General features: G+C 40.0%; 1 protein-coding gene across 1 annotated transcript in view; it reads left to right on the top strand.

The window, feature by feature from the left end:
- Nucleotides 1-24,971, top strand: part of LOC139734055 (S-adenosylhomocysteine hydrolase-like protein 1) — a 57,399-nt gene extending 32,428 nt beyond the window's left edge. Inside the window, exons 5-13 of the mRNA XM_071644872.1 lie at nt 9,093-9,290; nt 10,533-10,709; nt 13,379-13,578; nt 15,021-15,091; nt 18,085-18,179; nt 19,189-19,287; nt 22,404-22,551; nt 23,783-23,903; nt 24,522-24,971. Of these exons, the coding sequence (XP_071500973.1) occupies nt 9,093-9,290; nt 10,533-10,709; nt 13,379-13,578; nt 15,021-15,091; nt 18,085-18,179; nt 19,189-19,287; nt 22,404-22,551; nt 23,783-23,903; nt 24,522-24,528 (1,116 nt within the window). The 3' untranslated portion in view covers nt 24,529-24,971. The remainder of the gene's footprint in view (nt 1-9,092; nt 9,291-10,532; nt 10,710-13,378; nt 13,579-15,020; nt 15,092-18,084; nt 18,180-19,188; nt 19,288-22,403; nt 22,552-23,782; nt 23,904-24,521) is intronic.
- Nucleotides 24,972-25,251: the final 280 nt, after the last annotated feature.

Raw genomic sequence — 25,251 nt, 5'->3', positions numbered from 1 at the left:
GTTATGTTAGAACTAATTTACTAATTTACTAGTGTCAATTTTTAGAAAAAGTAAAAACACATTCGATATTCAGCCATACAGTAAATGGATCTGATTGCGTTTATTTTCATTTTACACAGTCATTTCACAAATGAATATTTTCATTCGCTCAGAATGGTCTCATAATGAAGACAGGCGCAAAAAAGGATCACGAAATCGGCCCTTCCGTGAACTTGTTAAGAACGCATGCACAAAATGTGAAGAGATAATACTAGGGAGAAAAAAAAATCATGAAATCATGGCAGTCCCGCTTACATATTTGAGGTAGAAATCGTCCCAAAAAGGATTATGAATTCGACCGGCCGCGTCGTATCTTTCAAAAGCTTATGATGTACGAAATGCGAGAGAATGCGAAGAGGAGAAAAAAAATACAGGAAACATTTTGGTGAGTGCATCATAAAAGGTTACAGCCGAATAACAATTCATGAAATCAACGCAATCCTGTTGAAATTTGAGGAAATAATAGGCGCAAAAAGGATCTTAAATTCAGTCCTGCATGCTGTGTTGTTGTTCATCAAAAACGCATGTACGAATGCGACGAGATTGTCGGGAGAAAAATAAAAAACACATTTTTACCCTTCTGGTGTGTGCATTACAAAAGAATACATCCGAAGTAATTCATGAAATCGCCACAATCCCGCTGATATTTGAGGTAGAAATAGGCGCAAAAAAGATCGTGAATTCTGCCATGTCGTATACCTTTTAAGAACGCATGTACGAAATGGGAAAAGATTAGCGGGAGAAAAATAAAGGACACATTTTCACCCCTTTTGGCGATTGCATCATATAGATTACAGCCGAATAGTAATTCATGAAAATTTCGCAATCCCGTTGGAATTTGAGTAAACAATAATAGGCGCAAAAAGAATATCGAATTTGGCCCTGCATGCAATGTATAATTTTGAAAACGCATGCACAAATGCCAAGAAATTATCTGGAGAAAAATAAAGAACGTATTTTCAACCCTTCTGGTGAATGTATCACAAAAGATAACAGCCGAAATAATTAAAATGACATATCGTAATCCCGCTGATATTTGATGTAGAAATAGGCGCTAAAAGGATCGTGAATTTGGCCGTGACGTAAAGGCATGTACGCAATGCGAAGTGATTATTGGGTGAAAAATACAGGACACATTTTCAACCCCTTTTGGCCCGTGCATCATAAAGATTACAGCCGAATAATAATTCATAAAATCATCGCGATACCATTGAAGTTTGAGGAAACGATAGGCGTAAAAGAATCATGATTTTTGGCCGTGTTGTGTATCTTTTAAGAACGCATTTACAAAATGCGAAGAGTTTATCCGGGAAAAATAAAGGACACATTTTCAACCACTTTTGGCGCGTGTATCATAAAAGATTGCATCCGAAGTTATACATGTAATCATCGCAATCCCGCTGATATATGAGGTAGAAATAGGCGCAAAAAGAAAAATAAAGAACGCATTTTCAACCATTCTAGTTGGTGCATCACAAAAGATTACATCTGAAGTAATTCATGAAATTGCCACAATTCGGCTGATATTCAATGTAGAAATAGGCGATAAAAGGATCGTGAATTCGGCCGTGTCGTATACGCAAGTACGAAATGCGAAGAGATTATTGGGAGAAAATGAAGGACACATTTTCAACCCCTTTTGGCCCGTGCATCATAGAGATTACAGCCGAATAATAATTCATGAAATCATCGCAATCCCGTTGAAGTTTGAGGAAACAATAGGCGCAAAAAGAATCATGATTTTTTGGTCGTGTCGTATATCTTTTAAGAACGCATTTACGAAATGCGAAGAGTTTATCCAGGAAAAATAAAGGACACATTTTCAACCCATTTTGGCGCGTTATCATAAAAGATTACAGCCGAAGTTATTCATAAAATCATTGCAATCCCGCTGATATTTGAGGTAGAAATTCGGCCGTGTCATATACCTTTCAAGTACGCATGTACGGAATGCGAAGAGATTATGGGGAGAAAAATAAAGATCGCATTTTCAACCATTCTAGCCAGTGCGTGCATCACAAAAAGTTACATCCGAAGTAATTCATGAAATCGCCACAATTCCGCTGATATTTGAGGTAGAAATAGGCGCAAAAAGTATCATGAATTCGGCTGTGTGGAACATCTTTAAGAACGCACTTACGAAATTCGAAGAGTTTATCGGGAAAAAGTAAAGGACACATTTTCAACCCCTTTTGGCGCGTACATCATAAAAGATTACAGCCGAAGTAATTTATGAAATCGTCACAATCCCGCTGATTATTTGAGGTACAAATAGGCGCAAAATGTATCATGAATTCGGCCATGTGGTGCATCTTTTTAAGAACGCACTTACGAAATTCGAAGAGTTTATCGGGAAAAAATAAAGGACACATTTTCAACCTCTTTTGGCGCTTGCATCAGAAAATATTACAGCCGAAGTAATGTATGAAATCGTCACAATCCCGCTAATATTTGAGGTGGAAATAGGCGCAAAAAGTATCATGAATTCGGCCAGGTGGTGCATCTTTTTAAGAACGCACTTACGAAATTCGAAGAGTTTATCGGGAAAAAGTAAAGGACACATTTTCAACCCATTTTGGCGCGTTATCATAAAAGATTACAGCCGAAGTAATTCATGAAATCGTCACAATCCCGCTGATTATTTGAGGTAGAAATAGGCGCAAAAAGTATCATGAATTCTGCCATGTGGTGCATCTTTTTAAGAACGCACTTACGAAATTCGAAGAGTTTATCGGGAAAGAATAAAGGACACATTTTCAACCTCTTTTGGCGCTTGCATCAGAAAATATTACAGCCGAAGTAATTTATGAAATCATCACAATCCCGCCAATATTTGAGGTGGAAATAGGCGCAAAAAGGATTGCAAATTCGGCCCTGCATGTCGTGTGCCTTTCAAGAACGCATGCACAAATGCGAATAGATTATCGGGAGAAAAATAAAGAACTCCTTGGAGCGCGTGCGTCAGAAAATTTCACAGCTAAAATAATTCATTAAATCGTCACAATCCAACTGACCACCAAGAGCAGGTTACGCAGCAAGTTCGTGCGCCGATGTTTAAAAAAAGTCACAAACGCATTTGATACAATCTAATTTTGTTCATTATCATTTTGCACTGTAATTCACAAACATTCTAGTTTTTCCTATCCTTTTTTTTTATTTCTTGTGCAATAGATAATGCAAGTTTAAAAAAAGATATTAATCTGTAAAATGTACATGGGTAGGGGGGGGGGTACGTCCATAAAAAAAAACAAGAAAATAAGTTTATTTTTTAGGTTGTCGTTGTTGACCGGTAAATTTTCTGTTCAGACCGGTAAAAATGTTAAAACGAGGCATTTACCGGTCCGACAGAGACAGGTTGGACCGGCAGAAAAAATGGGTTAGTGTGCAGCCCTGCCAAACACATGGCCCATACTTAATTTATATTGTACCAAGTTCATGGCTTTCAAGTTCACACAATCTTTCTTACATCATTGGAATCTGGAGGTGTAATGAAATAGAATGAAGGATCTATAATGTGGAAACAGAAGTGGTAGAGACTGGTATTACACCCCTACATCATTGGAATCTGGAGCTGTAATGAAATAGAATGAATGATCCGTGTGGAAACAGAAGTGGTAGAGACTGGTATAACACCCCTACAACGTTGGAATCTGGAGCTGTAATGAAATAGAATGAATGATCCGTGTGGAAACAGAAGTGGTAGAGACTGGTGCAACATCCCTACATCATTAGAATGTGGAGCTGTAATGAAATAGAATGAATGATCCGTGTGGAAACAGAAGTGGTAGAGACTGGTGCAACATCCCTACATCATTAGAATGTGGAGCTGTAATGAAATAGAATGAATGATCCGTGTGGAAACAGAAGTGGTGGAGACTGGTATAACACCCCTACAACGTTGGAATCTAGAGCTGTAATGAAATAGAATGAATGATCTGTGTGGAAACAGAAGTGGTAGAGACTGGTGCAACATCCCTACATCATTAGAATGTGGAGCTGTAATGAAATAGAATGAATGATCCATGTGGAAACAGAAGTGGTAGAGACTGGTGCTACATCCCTGTACATGGCCAACCTGTCGTCAGCTTTCTGCCTACTAAAACACATTTATAGGACATTAGGGCAGGGAAAAAGTAAAAGCAGAAGCCAACAGATGGTGTGGTTGCCATGACAACATGCACATTTAGTGTTGAGGGTAATTCGCTTTGCTTACTTCCAACACGGCAGCTCTTTGTCTCTTTGTTCCCTGTGTCCAGTGGTGGCAAACTCCCTTTAATAGGAATTTACCCCTCTGCTGTGTTCTCTGCATCTTGTGGTTTGGGCAGTAGGTTTGTGTGACTTCTGTGGAATCTGTGGTTTTTTAAGGCCAGTTTCGATTTCAAATGGCCACTGCTGTGCAGCCTTTTGATGCAGTTCACGGAATGGTCAGATTAGGGGCAATTCATTTTCCATGACTAATGTTAACTCCAAATGATTTCCATGCATGTAAGAAATTAGACCTGAATTAGGGGAGCATATTCCAGTCCTCTGATCATTCAGTGAGGAAAAAATTTAGTTGCAAATAAATGACATGATGGATTTTGTGGTACAGGAATCATATTTAATCTTGGTGCATTGCAAGTTAGTGTTGCTGCCTTTTATTTTGTTTTGTTCGTCTAAAAAAACAAGAAAACATAATGAAAAGGATCTCCTTTAAGATTTATAATGCCAGCTAAGTTTCTCTTTTCCTAAGATTGTCCTGTCCTGGTGAGTAATTGCCCGAGGGGGGGGGGGGGGGGGTTTGGTAATTGCCCTGATACGGCCAAGACGTTCATCCTGGGACCCTTTTGAAAATAAAGCTTGTATTTCTTTTACCTGAATAAAAGATTTAATAGTCACATGATGATAATGGCAAGGCCCTTCATAAGAGCAAAAGTAGGATTACATGTACGAAAATTAGCGCGATACAAATCTTGAGACTTTTGCCTATAGACACAAAAAATCCCACCAATTAACGCAATCAACATCGTGCTGCAAATCCCATTAAATTGTGTGCTTTTTTTTCTGAATTATCATAATGATTTGGCCGGCAGTGACCGTGTGAATGCTTGACCAAACAATCTTGAGATTTTATATCCTATCATTCAAAACGCACATCACAACAGCACATGCACCACACCACTGTGTCATACAACAATGGGCGAAGAGAAGCTCGTGCAGTGAAGTGCACTGTGCGCCAATTGGCGGGATATCTCTGTCTTGAAAAAAAAACCCTAAGATTTGAATTGCGATCATTTAATCCGACTATTTCTGTCCATGTGAATGCTTGCAAAAATCTGGAGATAGGGATCGTGATCGTTATCCTGCTATTTTGTACGTGTGAATGCGGCTAAATCTACCATCTGTTACTCTGAAGAGGCTAGCCATCAGGTAAATAACAGAAAAGGTAATGATAACAATAATGAAGATGATGATGATGCATGCAAGTCATGTTTGACAATGTTTTTTCTACACTCAAATTCCCAAGCTTGGTTATTGCAGACTGTACGTATTTATATTGCTAAGCCGCGATGCTGACAGAAGGTGACATGTGATCCACGCATGCTGGCTCATAGCAATCCCAGCCTTGATTGGATTCCGGGCATACAAGCACCGCCGACTTCTTCATGAGCCCAATTTTGGAAACTTGAGCTGGAATTACAAATTTTAGCAAATCCCAGACGGATATTTGGAGAGTACCCCTGCGGGCGTGGTCTCGATATCGCAGCCAGGGGCTCACCCGGCCTGTCCTTCCCAACATGATTTGTTTGGATTTCCCACAAAAGGAGCCATCCCAGGCAATGCAGAGTAGAAGAAGGAATGAACTGTATGTCTATGCAGTTGTTATTGTTTTTAATTGTGAATGAAGGAAAGAGAATTAGTCTATTTTGTTCAGCATTTGTAAGATTTGTAAAAAGTCTATTGTTATCATTTGTGAGAAATTAAGCGCGGCATGTGTTGTCTTTAGCTTGGAGATGAGAGGGGGTCATCGTGCATTGGGCACGCTTGCTCATCATGTTGCACCAGAAGAGGCAACAAAAATAGTGCACTGTCTATCATGCAAACCTCAATTGTGTAGTCTGAGACAAGGGGGATTTTTTAGAAATGTAATAAAGCTTTGTTTGTGTCTTCAAATGGCATGGGTGGACTAGCGGATTAACAGCACACTGTGTCACGTCTGCAATGCCATTCTCACTTGTGGACTGAATGAAGGCCTGTGTTGTCAGTCATTGCTTAGTCAGAATGATGTCATAGAGTGACATGTCCTTATCTTGATTGATGGGGATCTACAAAGGAGACATGGTTTGAAACATGATTGTAAAGAGGACCACTTATAATGATATGATGTCAGCTGGAAGAAAATTGGGGGCGGGGGTGGTTGAAGATCAAAGATACGGCCGTCCTGGCTGATGTTGGGGTGTGACAGCATGTGTCCCTCCGTACCTGGTCCATGTATCTCTGTATTGCCCCCACTTGTCGTGCTCTGCAAAATGATCTTCAAATAATCTCCATTTAAAACGTCCTATCAATTTATCTTTTGATAAAATGGGAATGTTGTAAAACTCTCTTTGTCCTTCTGTGAGAACAGGTTGACATTGTAAGAAACCTTTTGGTGCTTATTGTTCGTAAAAGGAGAATGAAACTCCAATGTGTGAATTGAGAAGATGCAGCAATTTATTGTTCAAGAATTATGTTTTTTGCAATCAATTTCTTGAAATGAAATTCATTTCCAGCCCCATGAACGTTACATTCATCACATTGCCATCCCCAGTGACACCCAGGACAATTTTCTGTGTCTGCCTCTCTGTCTCAGTCTCATCCAAAATGTCTTCAGTATGATTGGACCCCCTCCCCTTTCTTTACTATGAACGAACAACAAGAACAAAGTGAACATTCAAATAAATGAGGAGTGATACTTTGTTTATTCAATTTGCTCGTGAACACATGAATAGGATAAGGTAAATACTACATTTTTGTGATTTTAAAAGTCACTAATCATCTTATGTATGGTAATTTGACGTCTACGAATATCCTGTATTTGTCTGCAGCAAGTTCTTTGGTCGGTATTTTATATTTCTTCTTCTACATCTGGCCTACAAAAGCACATTCTTTGTTGGAACTTTTGATACACTGTCATTTCATTTACTGCATAATTATGTATGTGACGGCTTCTCTACTTGAGTACATATTGATCAGCAAGTGTGTATGCTTGGGCTGGCTTGTACACCAAAGAAACTTAGGATGATTATGTGACATATGTACATGTGCTTGAGACTGTTTTGACAGCAACCCAGGCATGCAGGGCTTTACTTGTCTCACCTGAGACATAGGAGACCTGCAACTGAAAGGATCAGAGGAATATTGAATCAGCCCCCAGACAGTTTCCCCTGGCTGGAGTGATATCAAAGCTAGATCAATGCTAGAGCGGGTAACTGGGGCTTTAGCCAGTGGCATAGTGTGGGACTAAATAAACCTGCTGCCGTGATGCGTTGACACATTTGTTTGGCGTTTCTTTCAGAAGCAAGCATTTCATAACATTTAAAGGGAGTAACCACAACCCTCTTTAGCAAGCACAGCCTTTTGCTGCCTGGTTTTTATTCTAAAGATGTCACTTTGATCAATATTCATAGCCTAAACTTTCAGTGTCCTAAAAAAAAAAAAATGTAATAATGGTATAGCATTGACTACAAGATTCAGATAACACTTGATGTGATGTTTTTTGAAGTAATTTTCCTTCAGAAAGAAATCTTTCAGAAAAGAAGTGTAAATGTTTGCCGATACCGGTAAATGGAATGTTTTAGCATCGGGATACAGTGTGCCCCATGAACTCACTGTTCATGCTCTCCTCCACTTGCCCCCCCCCCCCTTTTTATGAAGCAATAGAGAGCCACTATCTTTTACTCTTCCAGGGGGGTGGCTTGCACTCTATAGAACTTCCTGTGCAGGTGTTTCTAACAAGATAATGTTTCTGATCATATTGGATGTAGATTTGGGTCATTTGAAATGCCAACATCACCTCTCTTCTCACATTTTGAAGGGAGTTCTTGCAAAATCTGCTTGCTTATGATATGTATGTCATGTATTATTTGACTGCTACTCCTACTTAGACTTAAATGTGGCATCCTCTGCTCATTTGTTAGGGGCTATTGAATCAGTCTATGTTTGAATCAAGAGAGCAACAAGTATTTCACTACTCGAGTTATGATCTAGATACTTGCACTTTACTTTCCATCGTCAATTTTGTGAATCTGTGCCAGAAGCATTTTGTTTCCATCCGGCTGTCCATCCCTGCATGTATTGGGTGATATAGACATTGGGAATAATGTACAATGTAGTTTGAATCAAAGGTGGAAATTAAGTATGAACTTGTGCCATGTTTTGTAACCCCAGAAAGTACATTGTACAAAGTACATGAATTGGAACAACAAAAACAAAAGAGAATAGCCTTTATACATTGTGTTCAGATAATTTTGGGCAAGATGAAATGCAAGGCCGTACGTGTAGTGTAGGTCATGGTCAGATTACAACAGTCTAACTTGTGGTAACTTACACATGTACCTAAGACTTGAAGCCTGGAATTCCTGTGTTTTTTAAGTCAGAGGTCAAAGGTCAAGATGAGACTTGAAGTATACAGTATATATCATCTGCAGTAAACTTTGAAACCATTGCCAGCCAGCAATTGAGGAAAAAAATTGATACAGTCTGTATGATTTCATGTTGTACAAATGCGTAAAACTGATTTTCAGCATAATTATCATAGTTCAACTTTGTTGGCTCATAAACCCTTGTATTGTGTAGCCATATCTATGTATGTTTTTTGTGTGGAGTTTGTGACATATTAATATATTATGGTAATCTTAAGTGATATTCAAAAATAGCATGTGATGGTAAGATGATTTTCATTTGATGGGAGTCTACATTTGCATTGTAATATCATATTTTTGTGAAAGTGTCTTAGAGTATGACCATGTTGCTTTAAGGATTTCTGACATGTTTTTTTTTTTTTCTTTTAACTTTCTTTCTGCCTTCATTAGGTTCTGATAGAGACCCTGTCTGCCCTTGGAGCCAATGTGCGATGGTGCGCCTGCAACATCTACTCCACCCAGAACGAGGTTGCCGCGGCGCTGGCCGAGGCAGGCTTCCCGGTGTTCGCCTGGCGCGGTGAGACGGAGGAGGACTTCTGGTGGTGTATTGAGAAATGCATCCTTGCTGATGGGTGGCAGCCCAACATGGTAGGTGCAGTGAAAACAGTTTCGGGGGGGGGGGGGGGGGGGGGGGGGGGTGCATTAGATAACTATACCACGTCTTTGATCTTGACTTACTGTCAAGTACTGTAAAACATGATATATTCGCGTCATGGAATTTTCGCGAATTGGAGCCGACGGCCTTTTTCGTGGCATGAAATTTTGGCGAATTGCCACTGGCGTTCAATGCATATAGTGTAGACAAGAACTTTTGCATGCATTTTAATTTCGCGTATCTTGGCGCTCGCGAAATTCGCGAAATTAAAATGCATGCGAACATTCCTCGTTTTACAGTATTGTTATATTGTTTGTTATATTGTTTGTTTACTTTTCAATAAAGACATTAAAAAATATTACATTACTGGTGATATCATGAATTTTTTGTGTGCAAAATGGGGTAAACGAAGTATTTGCATGGATTTATGTTAATTGTTGTGCTAGGTCACATTTTGTCAAATGTATCAATATTTCCAAGCCATGAACAACTACATGTTCACCTTAGTTGCAGTGAATCAGTTATACCGTATAATTTATGGACTGGTTTTATTACGTGTTGAAATACATGAATCTATTTTTACCAGAGGACCCGAAATGAACTTTTCTTTAGTACAGTGTTAGTAATGTATCAAAATTCATGGATATCTTTTCTTGAATAGTACAAGCTGCACAGGTTATCTGTTCAGGAGCAAACCTTGATACAGAAGTTTACTGTATGTATGACTGCATTTTTGAAAGGATAGGCTGCCAATTGGATTTGTCAATAGTTGCTGTATGACTGGCAAGCTTTGAAGAAACAAGGGATAGGATTTAAGTTTGTTATGGAATCATGTGATTGGAGTGTGCAAAAAAATGAAATACTGGTATAATTCTTACACCAGAGAGAAGAGAGAGAGCGAAAGATGCAGACAGGCAGGCAGGCAGACAGACAGACAGACAGACAGACAGGGGCAAATGCAGATGATAAATATCTTTGGGCATGTGTTATGGGGAATGTTGTGAACCTTTATATAGAAGACAATGTATTTTGTAGTACTTGTGGTGAAGGGGAGAAGTCTTGAAGGCTATTGTCCGACAGGGGATGTTCATTTTCAGAATGTTTGTCCTCTGAAGTAAAGCAGTAAGGACGGGAAGGGGTCAGTCCAAAGGGACCATTGAGAGTCTATTCAGAGGAAAGGTTTATGCCAACCAAGCACAGCTCTCTCGCTAATCCTGCCATTTTGCCGCCTCCAGATCCTTGACGATGGCGGCGATGCGACCCACAGGATGTTGAAGAAGTGTCCGGAGACCTTTAAACTGGTCAAGGGCATCGTGGAGGAGTCTGTCACGGGGGTCCATCGGCTCTACCAGCTCTCCAAATCTGGCCGCCTCAGCATCCCCGCCGTAAACGTCAATGATTCTGTCACCAAGGTAACAAGCAGTGTGTGTTTACAGCATGCAATACTCTTATACCAGCTGTCAGAATTCACAAACTGGCTCCTTTTACTCTTTCTGCACATGAAAATCGGGAACAGACTTTAGATCCAACTGAGTGATGTTCAAGCCCCCATGGTCAAGTATTTTGTAGCACCTCGAGTATCTCTTAATTATTAATTTATGGACAAAATGTCCTTTTGGAGGAATTTGCTGAATCTTGTATGCATAGAATGAGGCATCAAAAAGTGATGAACAAGCTTATCACAAACCATGAAAATCGTGCAGGATGTTTTTTGTTGTGTTTCAACTGTTTTGAGATGGAAGTTGATAGAGTCAAGTAGCACAGACTGGAGTTTGATATGTCACACGACTAAACCCGACAGACATTTAGCGCTAGATGTCAGAACAATCTCCATCAGTGCAAGAAAGACTTGATCTGCACCCCTCAGAGCTCCCGTACATCAGCATCTAAATACTCCTCCGGGAATTAGGAGGCTCCGTTTCCATGGTAAATATTTCCTCCTAGAGTTTCTGTCGTCAGGAAGTTCGTTATTTTTCCATGGTATTGCCGAAAGTGAGTCAGCGGGGGTTGCGTCTGGGTGAGAGAAGTCCTCCGTTTCATTTTCTGGCTCGTCAAACCTACAAATTGGGTGATAACATCTCTCCCTTTCCATAGTATCTGCACAGGAAATTGTGTGGTTTGGTGGCATCAAGTCTAGTGATATGTCTTTGCTCTGCTTGTCTCGGGGACAAAGTCAACTGAATTCCTCTCGTGTCTGCTCTTGAACTATCCTTTGTGGTCATATTTGGGAACTGTAACAAAAGAGCATGTACGAGAAGAACAAGAAAGAAAAAAGAAAGGGAAAAAAAAGAAACTTTATGGGTCAGTTTTGTTCTGAGTGCCCCTTAACTCTTATTTAGAATTAGTTACCAACGCTCCAGTTTGTTTGAATGTTCTTTATTTGTTACAAAAGATTCCATAACAACAGTCACTTATTGAAAGAATTGATCAGCGAGGAGGGAGCATAATTTACAACAATAAGGAATTATTTGGACATAAGATATTGCTCTGCCTGATGGACATGGTATAAGCGGTGTAAAGTGCTTGTAACCCTTTGTGTGTTTTTGAGTACCGATTGGCACAGAAAACCTCACCGCTTTGTACACACTGTTTGAAGTCCCTGGCACAGAAAGGGTAAATATGTGCATATGAGTAGAAGACAAATTTTATACGAAATAGTAAAAAAAAGAGCATGTTGCGCCATCCGGGCGTGGAGTTTTGAGAGGGATGTTGTTGTTCTCTGCTGAAGGAGATGGAAGGACTGAAGGGAGATAACTTCCTGTCAGTCAAATTCTGAAATGTCCGATGGCTTTAAAGGTTTTGACAGTGAGTCGAGGGTTGCTTTGCCATAATTCCCATCTCTGTCATCCTTGAAAGACGTCGGGAGCTTGACATTGGAGTGGTCGGAAACGAATTTGATCTCCATCTGAATCACTTCCCCCCCCCCCCCCCCTCCCGATGTCCCTCCTCATCTCCCAGGGCAACAGTAACCATGAACTTTATGTCATGACAGTCCATGGAAGGCCCAGCCTGGATGCTGGCCAAGTTGATTGGACATGAGAGATGTTTGAGAGTCTTACACATCCAGTTTGAGGCCCACTGAATATCAGATGACTTCAATATGTACCAATGACTTTAGTCTTCAGTATTCATTTACTCAGACCTTGACCTCTTGTTTTTGATTTGTTAAGAATAATAACTCATGCATGGCATTGCTTAGTGCAATTAAACAATGAATATGTCCAAGCGTGTAATGAAACAATCAAGGATCTGCACTTATTGTGAACTTTAACTTCAGCTATTGTTTCATTGTTTTCCGAAGTTGGATGTGTAGATACTATCAGCCCCATTTACACAATCTAATGCAAGTTGGTTTGTGTAATCCTCTGTTTTTCTTCTTCCATGTAGTGTCCAATGCAGGGCTACTTAAGGGATGGGGTTATAATAAGGTTCTCATCATGTTTCTGTGTTCTATCCAGTTTTAATACCATTTTAATGTAAATTTGTCCATGCACTGTATCTGGTGTCAGTTGAAGGCATTTTTGGTCAAATATGAGCAGGTGTAGTATTACAACCCCACCACTAAATCGGGATGACTTGAGAGTCCTTTGTCCGAAGTTAGCAACTATCCTTTTTAAAAACGAGGTCAGAAATGTACAGGTAATCATTCATATACAGCAGGAAAATCAGTACATGGTTCTACGCATCACTCACTTAGATGATGTACAGTCCTGCAAGAAATGTTAGTCTAATCTTGATTATTCCTTCATGCATGTAGTTACATAGACTTTCTGGAGGAATGGAATGCCTACTGCTACATTCTGTAGAATGTTTATTTGATGTTTCCATATAGTAAATTGAATTTTAAACAAAACATCTGTCTGTTAGATATATTTGATGAAAAGTATGTCCTATTAAACAGATATTATTTTGTGAAAGTGATAAGTGATAATGTGCCTTGGAAATGATGCTGTTATATTGTCCCATTCTAGTAAGAGTTTCAGTTTATCTGTGTTTTGATTGAATGGTGATGGCTGTAATGCAGTGTATGGCTTTATGAAATCATCTGTCCCTACTGTATGCTATTCCCTTTTATTTTCAGGTCAAATTTGATAATCTGTACTGTTGTCGGGAGTCCATCCTCGACTCCCTCAAGCGTACCACCGACATCATGTTTGGCGGCAAGCAGGTGGTGGTCTGCGGCTACGGCGAGGTCGGGAAGGGCTGCTGCGCTGCCCTCAAGGGCCTGGGATCGATAGTGAGCGTGACGGAGATTGACCCCATCTGCGCCCTGCAGGCAGCGTGAGTTCTCTAGCTTGTAACCACCATGGGATGGGGTGTGTGTGTGTGTGTGTGTGTGTGTGTGTGTGTTTGTGTCTGCTGTGCCCAGCCCGTCTTCCAACATATGAACACTTGTGATTGTATCCAGGAAGTGTAGATGGCTACACAGCCATTGATGTACGCAGGAGACTGTCTTGCTTGAAAGGTCTCCTCCTGGATTCCCAAATTTGATTCACTGTTGAGTACAAGTGTATTAGGAAGAAAGGTGCACAGGAGATTGGAGGTTTGCTTATTTGCACAGTAGCTTTAGATCTGAAGTTTCTTGGGTTTTTTTAGATTCAATTGTTTTTGCTTGTATGAAATCTCTTGAATGCAGAGTTGCCAAGTCTCCTGTGTTCTGGAGGAGACTACCTTAAAACTTTTTTTTTTCTGTCATGTCCTAATAATAGAATACCAAAACCTACTTGATTTTGGTATCATTTGGGCCTATTGAGCTGCGTGGAATGCACAAGTACCGGTATCTTCCTGATTGCTCTTTTGAATTTCCCTCATCTTGATCTAGGAGTGTTGGTAGCCCCATGTATGAAGTCTAAGAGACAGAACCAAAAAGTGTTAACTCACATTGCTGCCCATTAGCTAGCACATGTTTTGCCTTCACAGCACATGTGGGAAAATATTTCAAACCAAAAATGAAGTTAACAATTTACAAGAAAGAGTTAGAAGATTCTTTGAAGTGTTGTTCATTTCTACATGTATGAAGTCAATGTGTGAGGAGAACCTTGGTCTATGCCCTCACAAGATTTTGCTTTTGAAGAGGTGTCTCATGCAGTCCAAAATGATCTTGGTGTGTTTTCTGTGTGCTAGCCTGATTATTCATTGAGAACATATTGTGTAGGGAATATTAGCTTTTAGAAAATATAGAGCAAAATGATGCCCTTGAGTAGACAGTTGTAGAAAGGGAGCCACACCTCATGTATCAAGGCATTGCTCCCTTCGTATGTATCAGCATTAGTGAACAACTACCTTGACAATCAGTGTGATGGCGTTTAAAAAATAGAACCATTCAGGGTTCACTACTAACTTTTTTCTCTGGTAGCCCATTTGAGTCACTAGAATTTTGAAGTCTGAAATTCATGTGGCCCGAAAAAGAAATGAAGTGGCCCAAAATAAAAGGAAACGTAAAGAATCCACTTTGTATTTTAAGTGGCCTATTGGGCCACCAAAAGGTAGCCTTTTCGGAAATATGGTAGCCGGACATCAATATTTAGTGGCTCCAGGCCACCACTAATGTATAGCCCTGCTATTGTTGGGTGTTATATTGCTTGAAAGGAAACTTGCTGGATACAGACCTCATTTGATGAAGTTGATCTGTGCCAGTGTTTTCACATCTTTCAAATGACAGATTGTAGTGAAGCTCTTCTCTAATACACATGTATCTTTTTGTTGTCTTTTCCACTATACAGCATGGATGGATTCCGAGTCGTGAGGATGGACGAAATTTTGAAGACTGTGGACGTACTGATCACTTGCACAGGTATGGGGAGGAAGTTCTTTCCATGTTCAGATACAGATGTGGCAGTTTGCTTGGAATGTTCTCTGTATTCCAAGCAATTCACAGATACTCGCATGGCACCAACTATCTTACAAATTGTACTGTATCGCAGAGCTAGATTTCACAAGTCAATTGATGTTTTGTTTATATCGCTTTTGTTTTCCTTCCAAGCATTCCCCTTAGTTATCATGCATGCTGTTATACTAATGATGCACAGGATAGAGTGTGTTAGTGAAGGTGCGGCGCGCTCGAGAGTATTGACAATGGTGCGACATGCACGAGGCGCAGCCGAGTGCATGTTTGCAACCGTTGTCAATACTCGAGAGTGAGCCGCACCTTCACTAACGCCACGAAATAATCCTGTGCATCATTTGTTTTATAAAATGGGTCGAAAACTAACAGCATTATTCACGTACCTTTGTGGGTCAATACCAGTCAGCTACATGTAGCACTCGCTCAAAAGTCAAGATGTCCGAAGATGTTCGTCCCAAACATTTACGCACGTCGCACTCGGAAATCCCGCACATAAGTACTGTACGTACGTATAAGAGTATACGTACGCCACGTACTGTTATGCACAAGAAAGGCCGCCGGCTGTTGTGGCAGCCCGCGGCCCGAACTAGAAGTTGTTTACAGGATTGACAGCGCGTATAGTATCGCGTGACGCACTTGTAACAACTGATTGAGTGCGCACTGCTAGTGTAAAACATTGTGACGTACGTCAGGCCAGGGAGGTGGAAGAGAGACTCGCTTAGTGCATACCTGAAGAAAATAATGCACGCACACGTGACTCATTTCAGCGCTTCCAATTGGATACATTCTTGAACCCATTTTATAAAAGCAGGTTGATACACACATTACTACTCATACAGCTTGTTGTGATGGTATAGTGTTTTATTGGTAAGCTTGATAATTCGATAGCATTGCCTGCAGACAAGAGGTTTTGGTTTCACAGCCCGATCCATCTCGCTCTGCGAATATTGTGTGTTGGTATGGTGATCCTTCTGTTAGGAGGCAAAACACTCTATCCCTACCAATCCAACGTAGAGTGGAAATCCTCCGAGTGAAAGATTCGTAACTCATGCATATACATTAACCCTGACTGCACTTTGTTCTACTGGGTCTGCTTGGGCACTTTCTTCACCAGATTGGCGGAGATTTCCTTAAGCTAACTGGCATTGAATAGAGATTACTTAATCCCCTTAATCTCTGTTGTGTCATCATGTAGTCTTCCTATTCGTCTGAGACATTGCTATGCCTAAGCGAGCCTGCTCGCTTTCAATTAGTTCAGGTTTTGAGGAATTACCCGAAAACTGATGCACAAGCACAGCAAGTTACAACTATGTAAGTGCTTAGGCAAATGAATGGTTCACCAGGTTGCTGGCCAAGTTGTCTGTTTCACACAGTCACATTTCTATAGATATAAGAGTGAAGCTGACCCCCCGTGGTTAACCCCATGTGGCTTGTTACAATAAATGACATCACCCACTCCCGGTATACCATAGGACTGAAGAAGTTGTGATATTAATGAAAAGAGTAGCAGGAGAATTGCAAACGAAGGGACGAAGGTTGGTTACTTGCGACTGGAAAGGTTGCAGCAAACTCATAAATGGAAGCTAATGTGTGCCTTTCTTTTGTGTCCTATGTTGATGCTCAATATCATTTATTGAGCTTTTTCCAATAACAGTTTATGAGGTAATCTGAAATTTATAGGCCCTAGAGACACACAATTTGGATGTGACTCATCGGATTAATAGGAGCTACAAATTTGCTGATGCTTCAGTTGAGAGGGAAAAAAAATGATGTCAAGATCCTTGTGTGTACATTGACTCTTTGTCACACTATCTGTATTGTTTTGATCACGTTTATGAGTAGCAAACAAGGAGAAAGGAATTCTTCATGTGCTATTCATGGTTGAAAATGAAGTGTTCATTGAAATAAAGGTCCTCTTATTGGGGTTTAAAGGGCTATTTGGAGGAGATGAGGTGTTCCCTGGGGTGTAATTCTGGAAACGCTTACAATCTAGATATTTTTTGTAGATTCATTCCTAATATATATACCAGTATATATTTTAGGCAGATGGTTGTTCAGAAAATATGTGTTAGTGTTACTTTAGCGCATTTGTCATATTCTACCTAGGTCCAAGTCAGATCAAAATTTTATACAAAAGATTCTGCCAGGTAATCTTTATTCTAACATGACTTATGAACTACAAACAATGCCCAGAATTAACATGAAAATGATTTAAAATTTTTGTAAATCCAAGTGTGCTACTGGGCGATGAAGACGCAATGGACGTGTCAGTACGTGCAGACGTAGATATTAAAGTTGATTGAAATTTCTCTCAGAATACCACTTTGGGGAAAATGTTAACATGCTTTTTTTTTTGTGGAAAAAGTTTGTAACTGCGTAGCTCAGAATACAGCAATTTGGAACTGAAAATTGTCTCTCATTTATAGACTGTGTGTTTCAAAGTCCATATTGAGGCGCACATCATATGGAGATATGCATTTATTGTAACCAGTTTCAACAGTTACACTGGCAGTGACTAAGACACTTACTGCAGGTTGTCTGGCTGCCTGCCATATTTTCTACAATTACTGCAAGTTGCTATTATTACAAAAATTGCCTCGTGAAACTCGACCCTGTTGTACATTTTGTGCCATTGCTTCTTTCACAAGTCAACATCTACTGTAAAACCAAAAACATTCACAGCATAAAACTTCCACAAATTGGAGCCAACTGCAGCCTTTTTCGTCTCATGAAACTTTTGTGTATGTGCCTCTGGCAATCGATGCATTGTGTAGACCTTTCGCACTCCATTTTACTTTCGCGAATCTTTGCTCCTTGCAAAATTTGCAAAAGTTTTGTGCACAAGAAAAGTTCTGGTTTTACGGTAAATGCAGAATACGTCCTGGCCCAAGTGTTGTTCACCTCTCTTTATTCTTTCCCATTTTGCTTTTGAAAACTGATAGGAAACAAGAATGTGATACAGAGGCATCACTTAGATAGACTGAAGAACGGATGCATCGTCTGCAACATGGGCCATTCCAACACTGAGATTGACGTGGTAAGCCACCAGCTCACTACTCATTACAAGACTTGTTATGCTACATGGATTATTCTTTGGCAAGAGGGAAAACCCATTAAATATGATTCAGTTTTCACTCCCATTAAGGACAAAATTATGGTGAACTTAGTAAAATAGTGGTGATTGCCATCATGTGTAGAGCTTGACTTGGATGGCAGTGTGAAGACCAAGTTTTTTGAGACTTCATCGTTTTTTGAGTATTGTTGAGTTTAGTGCAACTGATTGACAAATTGCCCTTTATCGACGTGAATAAACACTGATTATTCAATATTTGAGTACCGGTAAGAGCCATGATAAAATCATGGGCATACATACTCAGGTGAGATGCCCATGATTTTTATCATGAGTATTACTCCAACACTGAATCATCCATTGTTACCTCCGCCAAGGGAGGAGGTTATGTTTTCATTACCGTTGGTTTGTTGGTTTGTTTGTCCGTGTTCAAAATTCCTCAAAAAGTTGTGAACGGATTTAGATGAAACTTTGCAGGACAGGTTGAGAATGACACAAGGAACAGAAGAATAAATTTTGGTAGTGATCCAGAATTTTTTGTGGATTTTATGACGGATTTTCGATATTTTGGCAGGTTGGGGCAAGGAACTTGGGAGGTCAAGCTGTGCATTTTTTAGGTTTTCATACGGGCACTAAAGTGGGTGCTCTAGTTTGTGCTAGGGCGAGGTGTGCCGTGCAGCTGAGGGTTGATGACGTAACAAAAGGTTTCTATATTGGAAAATTGGGCGATTTTCAGCATGCATTAATACATATGGGTGGAAATCACTAATCTCTATGGAAGAACAAGATCATTGGTGAAAAATAGCTGCTTGGCAGACGTCTGCGCTCTCAGAGTGCTTCTCTAGTTTTCTGTTTGTTTTTTTTACTTTGATGAAGGGCACTGATAGCAAATAAGAACAACTTGAAGCAAGAATCCTTACCAGTAATATGAATTGTTGAGTTTGTCAGGTGTATTCCTTTTCTTCCTGACATACAGGAGAGTCTTCGTACCCCGGAGCTCGTCTGGGAGAGGGTGCGGGCTCAGGTGGATCATATCATCTGGCCAGACGGCAAACGCCTCTTGCTCCTGGCTGAGGTAAGTTCACAAGCATTTGCAGCAGCGTATCCTCATCTAACACCCCATCTTCTTATGTGACCTTTGCATCACAAAACGACCGAAAAGAAAAAAAAAATAGTGACCAGGTATGGATTTCAAGGTATGGAGAGACTGAAAAATCAGACTCCAAGCTTTAAAATGACCCATAACTCAATACAAATGGACTCTCCTTACCCATCCAAGTAATGGAAAGAAAGTACTGTAAAACCAGAAACATTCATGGCACAAAACTTTTGCAAAACCGAGCTGATGGCCCTTTTTCACGGCACAAAACTTTCATGAATCGCCACCGGCATTCAAGGCATTGTGTAGACAAACACGTGTGCATTTTGCTATCATGAATTTTGGCTCCTCACGAAATTCGCGAAAGTTTCATGCAGTCAAACATTTCTGGTTTTACAGTATATCTACTTACAAAAGAAGCCTTGAAGTCTAGGGTTTATTCAAGCATTTAATCTCACCAGGTGGTTCTCTGTGCAATGAATGGGGGCAATAAATAGGATACTTTACTCTGTATTAAAGCCCAAACAAAGTTCTGGTACGCCTGCAAAAGTTGTCAATTTTTGCTCCCAAATGTGAACGTATGCTTAGGAAATGTGCAGGATAACGATGTTATGACAAGATATTCGATGGGTAACGACGAAAATGCGAAATATTAACCAAAAAAGTTCAGTTTCAGCACTTACCCGAAGGGGGTCAGGCTAAACTCGGACTCGGGGATAACTCGGCTTCGCTTTGACGGCGGGATGAGTTGTAATGGTTGTCCAGGGCTCTGATTGTACAGTGTTGTCCTATGGGAGCGGCCTGTATAAACTAGCGCTTTGTGTTCTGGCTACTCGCAGTAGTGGTCCGAGTTGTTACAACGCGCGCATCAAAAACCTCTTTTGCGCGCATGCAAAATTAGTGTGCGCCGATCAAGCACCTCTAAAACAATCAAAGGCGCTAGATAAACAACAACAAAAACTCCAAAGACCGCGCGTCTCAGCAACTGAGGACCGCGCGCTGTCATTTTTGTTTTGTTTGTACAGGATTACGTTAGCACGCACTTTCCTGTCCATTCAGTTAGGCCGTAGGCCTCATTTGGTATTATGCAGTGGCCAGTAGAATGTGGCGATCACGAACTGCGTGTGAATTGTCTGAAGTAGGGTCGAATTTTTCCCGAGACCGAGTTAGTCTGGAGCCTTCTGGAATAAAAGTCGGTTTTCCTACTATTATTATTTTTCTCAAAATACTCCAAACCGACTCGTCATTCCGGCAAACCGCGTCAGCCAGGTAAGTTTCTTAGTGGACTCTTTCGATATATTGCAAGAAAAAATGAAATGGTGCTAGACGGGTTCTCAAGCACTTACCAAAACTTAGTTTTCACTTTAACCTTTATAAGTGATTATTAACCTAAGCTGAAATTTTGCACATATTAAAAACAGTCTATTCATGACTAATGCCAACTTTCAATGCAATAGCTTTTTAAGAACCGAAAAGGAATTATTAAGACATATTTAATCACACAGACTGAAATAAAATGTTCTTGAAGAACCACAGAAAGAGACAATTTCCCATTCATTCTATAGTCCCAAAGTATAGAATTATGAAGAAGAAGAATTGCTCTTTTAGAAGATATACAAAACTGAAAACTGACTAGGTTGACCCATTTCACCGGATTTTGAGTGGTTTTGTAAAATCGGGTCATGTGACTCTTATGTTGGTTTTGTGATGCACCACAGTCACACTTGTACTGACTGTCTCTCAACCCAGTTCTGCCAGGCAAGCAGCTGGGGCTAGTAACCAGCATTAATGTTGTTCAAGTCAAAGTCTAGGGCTGGGTGAGGGTTAGTTCATGAGTTACTGGGGGATATGGTTGGTTTATACACATTGACCATTTCTTTGGGGCAGCATGTGTGGATCCTGGCTTTGTCTTGGCTGAGGTCGCATTCTATTTAGAAATTTTGTTCTTGACTCACCAAGATTAAATGTGAAGATCTTATTACAGTGCCTGTACATTGGGACCTTTCATTCGGCATTCTACATTGCAAGTCCCCTCCTGCGTCCCTCGTACTTGGTACATGCACTATATCAGTGCTTTTGCACTAGAAGATGCACAAGTCTGGTAAAAAATGACTTAACTAGCATCAGTGCCCCATGACAGAGCTTATGTGGCCTCATGTTAAATCCAAGCCTGTTGTGATTCTAGTCTCTTTTTTTTTTTTTGTCCACTCAGAATACACCATAAGCTCCCCCTCACACAACCTCACTCTTTTAGCCTTGGCTTCAATGCAACACTGCAGATGAGACAATCGTATGCTTGCTTGATGCTGTCAACAAGCTGTTTTCTATCTTCATTTGAATGTAGCATTGGATTTGTTGGATCTGTTTCAATGATGAAGGCAAAGAGAGTCTCAACAACATTTTGGCCCCCACCAGAACACCTGTCTTCATCAGTGGATATTGATGGCTCATTTGTGAATCATAATGTTCATGTCCTGGGTAGTATTGTATATTACTGAATAGGGATAGGCGAACGGATTACTCAAACAAAATCACAATAAAATTGAAGTTTGTATCAGTCTACAGGGCTTTCGTATTAAGCATACTTATAAACTTACTTTGGCAGCCAACTTTCTGCAAAAACCATCAGTCCATGTAGACAATACATTTTATTTCAGAGCATGTTACATGTTGATTAACCTGTCTGTAGAGACCACTTGCCCATGAGCACCACTTTTTCTACCCCTCCATGGTTGGTCTTTTATGCTCAGGTGACATTGTATTTTAACATATTTCTCCAATGCTACTGTAAAACATGATATATTCGCAGCATGAATTTTTTTGCGAATTGGAGCCGACAGCCTTTTTTGCAGCATGAAATTTTCGCGAACTGCCACTGTCATTCAATGCATATAGTATAGACAAGAACTTTCGCGTGCATTTTGATTTCACAAATCTTGGCGCTCGCGAAATTCGCGAAATTGAAATGCACGCGAACATTCCTCGTTTTACAGTATCTGTTTGTATCCATAGTCCTATTTATTCCCGCTATTTCTACAGTTCAATGTGTTCGAGTTAAATCTGCACCTTCCGTGTGATCTTTCCATTGTTAGGGGCGTTTGGTGAACCTCAGCTGCTCCACTGTTCCCTCGTTTGTGGTGTCGATTACAGCCTGCACCCAGGCACTGGCTCTCATCGAACTCTTCAATGCTCCTCCGGGGCGCTACAAGCAGGACGTTTACCTCTTGCCCAAGAAACTGGGTAGGTGTTAATAACATCAGTTCAGCTCTATTCCAATAACAATTACATCAGATGAAAGCAATGTTAAGGTACCATTTGAAAGAAGTGGTGTTGGGTGGCACCTTGAAAGGCAATGGCTTGTCTGGCAAGATGTACTGTATACGCCATATATTTAGCGAGTCTAAATTTTCACGAATCGGGACTACCCGACGATTTCGCGAGTGGTTAAATTCGCAATTTTGGAGTACTGTACTGACCGGAGAAATATATATATGTGTGCGCCACATTCCTATTGGGATCAGAGTCATTATTTTGGCGTGTCTTTGATTTTGCGAATAGCACCTGACTCGCGAAATTCGCGAAAATAAAATATTTGGCGTATACCGTACCATGCTTGCCCATCCTTTGGTACGTATGAATGAAGGTTACATGGGTTTAACCCACTGCATACAATAATGATGTTTGCCATGTGATGACTGCATGGGAGAGTAAGATATCTTGAAGGCAATGTGTTAGCTTTCTATGAAACTGATGATTACAGTATGTGAAACAGAAGACATATAAGATGTGAGTAAAAATCGACATACAAATGTACAAGGCAAGGTGTATCTAATATTCTTATATTCCCATATTTGTATTCACTCAATGCTGAAAGGTACAAATGTACACAGAACAGACTTATGTTTTCAGTCCATAAAATTGTGAGTTTTGATTGGGATACATGAGAATCATATGTGTACAATTCTGTGGCATAAGCTGACATGATCTCTTTTAAGTGAGAGAACGGACCACTAAAATGAATGCTTAGAAAACACCCGAGCAATCCTTTCTCATAATAAGACAAGTAACATCACTCTCAACAATTTTTTTTTCAATTAATGCAACTACAGTGTAGTTGGCATCATAATGTCTCATGTAGCTTTTTAATGCCTGCACTTTGATGATTAATTCATCATACTGCTCAAAAGACTAGGTATCCTTGAACTTAAAAAAGCGTGGTAATAACGTCAAGGAATTTATCACTGATAAGATAAGTGATGTATACATTGAAAATGTTCTTGCTGTATAATCAGTCACGCCTGTCCAGGCAAAGTTAGCAGTGCTCGAGACTCAGATTAACTCTGTCGTAACCTGTAGCACCTCTCTGTTCATGCCATTTTAGTGGCATCTTGAGATGGTGATTCGGAAGGGGTCAGATAACCCCCATTTCATGTGACATGTTCCACCTGTTTGACTCTTTGTATTCCCCCAGATGAGTATGTGGCCACTCTACACCTTCCATCATTTGACGCCCATCTCACCGAGCTCACGGATGAGCAGGCCTCCTACCTCGGACTCAACAAGAGTGGACCCTTTAAGCCCAACTACTACAGGTATCCCCAAATCATGAGTTGTTGATGGAAAGCGCAATGATAACGTGCCTCAAAACAGAATGTTGTGTAGAGTAGAATAAAGATAAATGGATAGATAGATGATAGATAGAGGTAGATAGGTAAAGATAGCTACAGATAGATAGAATGATAAATATGTCGATTTTATACAGTTGTACTTTTTAAAGGATCAACGTTATTTCTCATTAAATATCATCAAATTGAAATTTTTAAGACAATCAGAAAGTTTCTCAACTACAAAAATATCATTGCTAACTCCGTCTGAATAGTACTTACTCCTCTGGAAATTAAATGTGAAATATTTGATTATTCATAGTCTAAGATGAGCAGTTGGAAGGTTGTCAGACACGGACAGTTAAAATGCTAACTGTACAGTCAAAATGGAAAATTAAACAGCTCACATACTGAAAATGGTCAGTGTATTTTGCTGTCTGTACCTAGGCACTCACAATTTGGTAATTTTAGAGTACGAGAGTTTAATGTTAAATGTTGCATTTTAGTTCAATATGTTCCTCTTTTTCCCCCCATTTATGGTATTTGATTGTGATATTGTCTTTGTTTTTGCTTTGTTTTGTTTTGTTATGTTTTGTACCAATACAGATACTGAGGCATCATCTTGGCAAAAGTCTGGTCCTACCAGGTGCTGGTCAGTAGGGCATCACAACATGCATGGCCACTGTCCGCAGCTTCATGGGGAAGCAGTGGAGAGGTACAGGCAAGTTGGGAGGAGGGTATTCCCCAGTAACCATAGAAATATACCCACATTGAATATAGTCTGGTTTGAATGATGTAAAGTCTTTGAGTAGAGAACCCAGTATTATCATGTGATACACCATATGACTGAAAGTGGCTGTATGTATGTCGACGAAGGATGATATATATATATCTATAATCATTGTATTTCGGTAAGAAGAAAAATCAGATAAAATAAAATGTGTGTGAATTGATCCACGGAAATAAGAGTGGATGCAATTATTCATTGTGTCTGCCTCAGTGAGAAATGTGAAAGAAACTTCATAGCAATACTAAAATATACTTTGTTGTACATGTACATGTGAGAATTGATGATTAGAAAAGTAGATCATATATTGTGGAAAAAAGGAGAAAACAGAGTATAGAAGGGTAGTTTTGTATGCCTGTACATAGCTCCGAGAAGCTTATTCTTCATTGTGGTTTTTTGATGTTGTGCAAGTAGTTTGGGTTGACATAACATGTCAAGAGAACAATTAAGAAAATATTGACTTCTGATATCTTGTTGCAAACACAACTTGATCTTGTTATTAAGTGTGGTAGGCCTTCACCTTGCACTGATGCCGTAGTCAAATATGTG

Source organism: Diadema antillarum, unplaced genomic scaffold, assembly GCF_040938485.1.
Source record: "Diadema antillarum isolate AM-2024a unplaced genomic scaffold, OU_Dant_1.0 seq00000507_RagTag, whole genome shotgun sequence".
NCBI classification, from domain to species: Eukaryota; Metazoa; Echinodermata; class Echinoidea; order Diadematoida; family Diadematidae; genus Diadema; species Diadema antillarum.
This window is presented reverse-complemented; position numbering and strand designations above follow the sequence as displayed.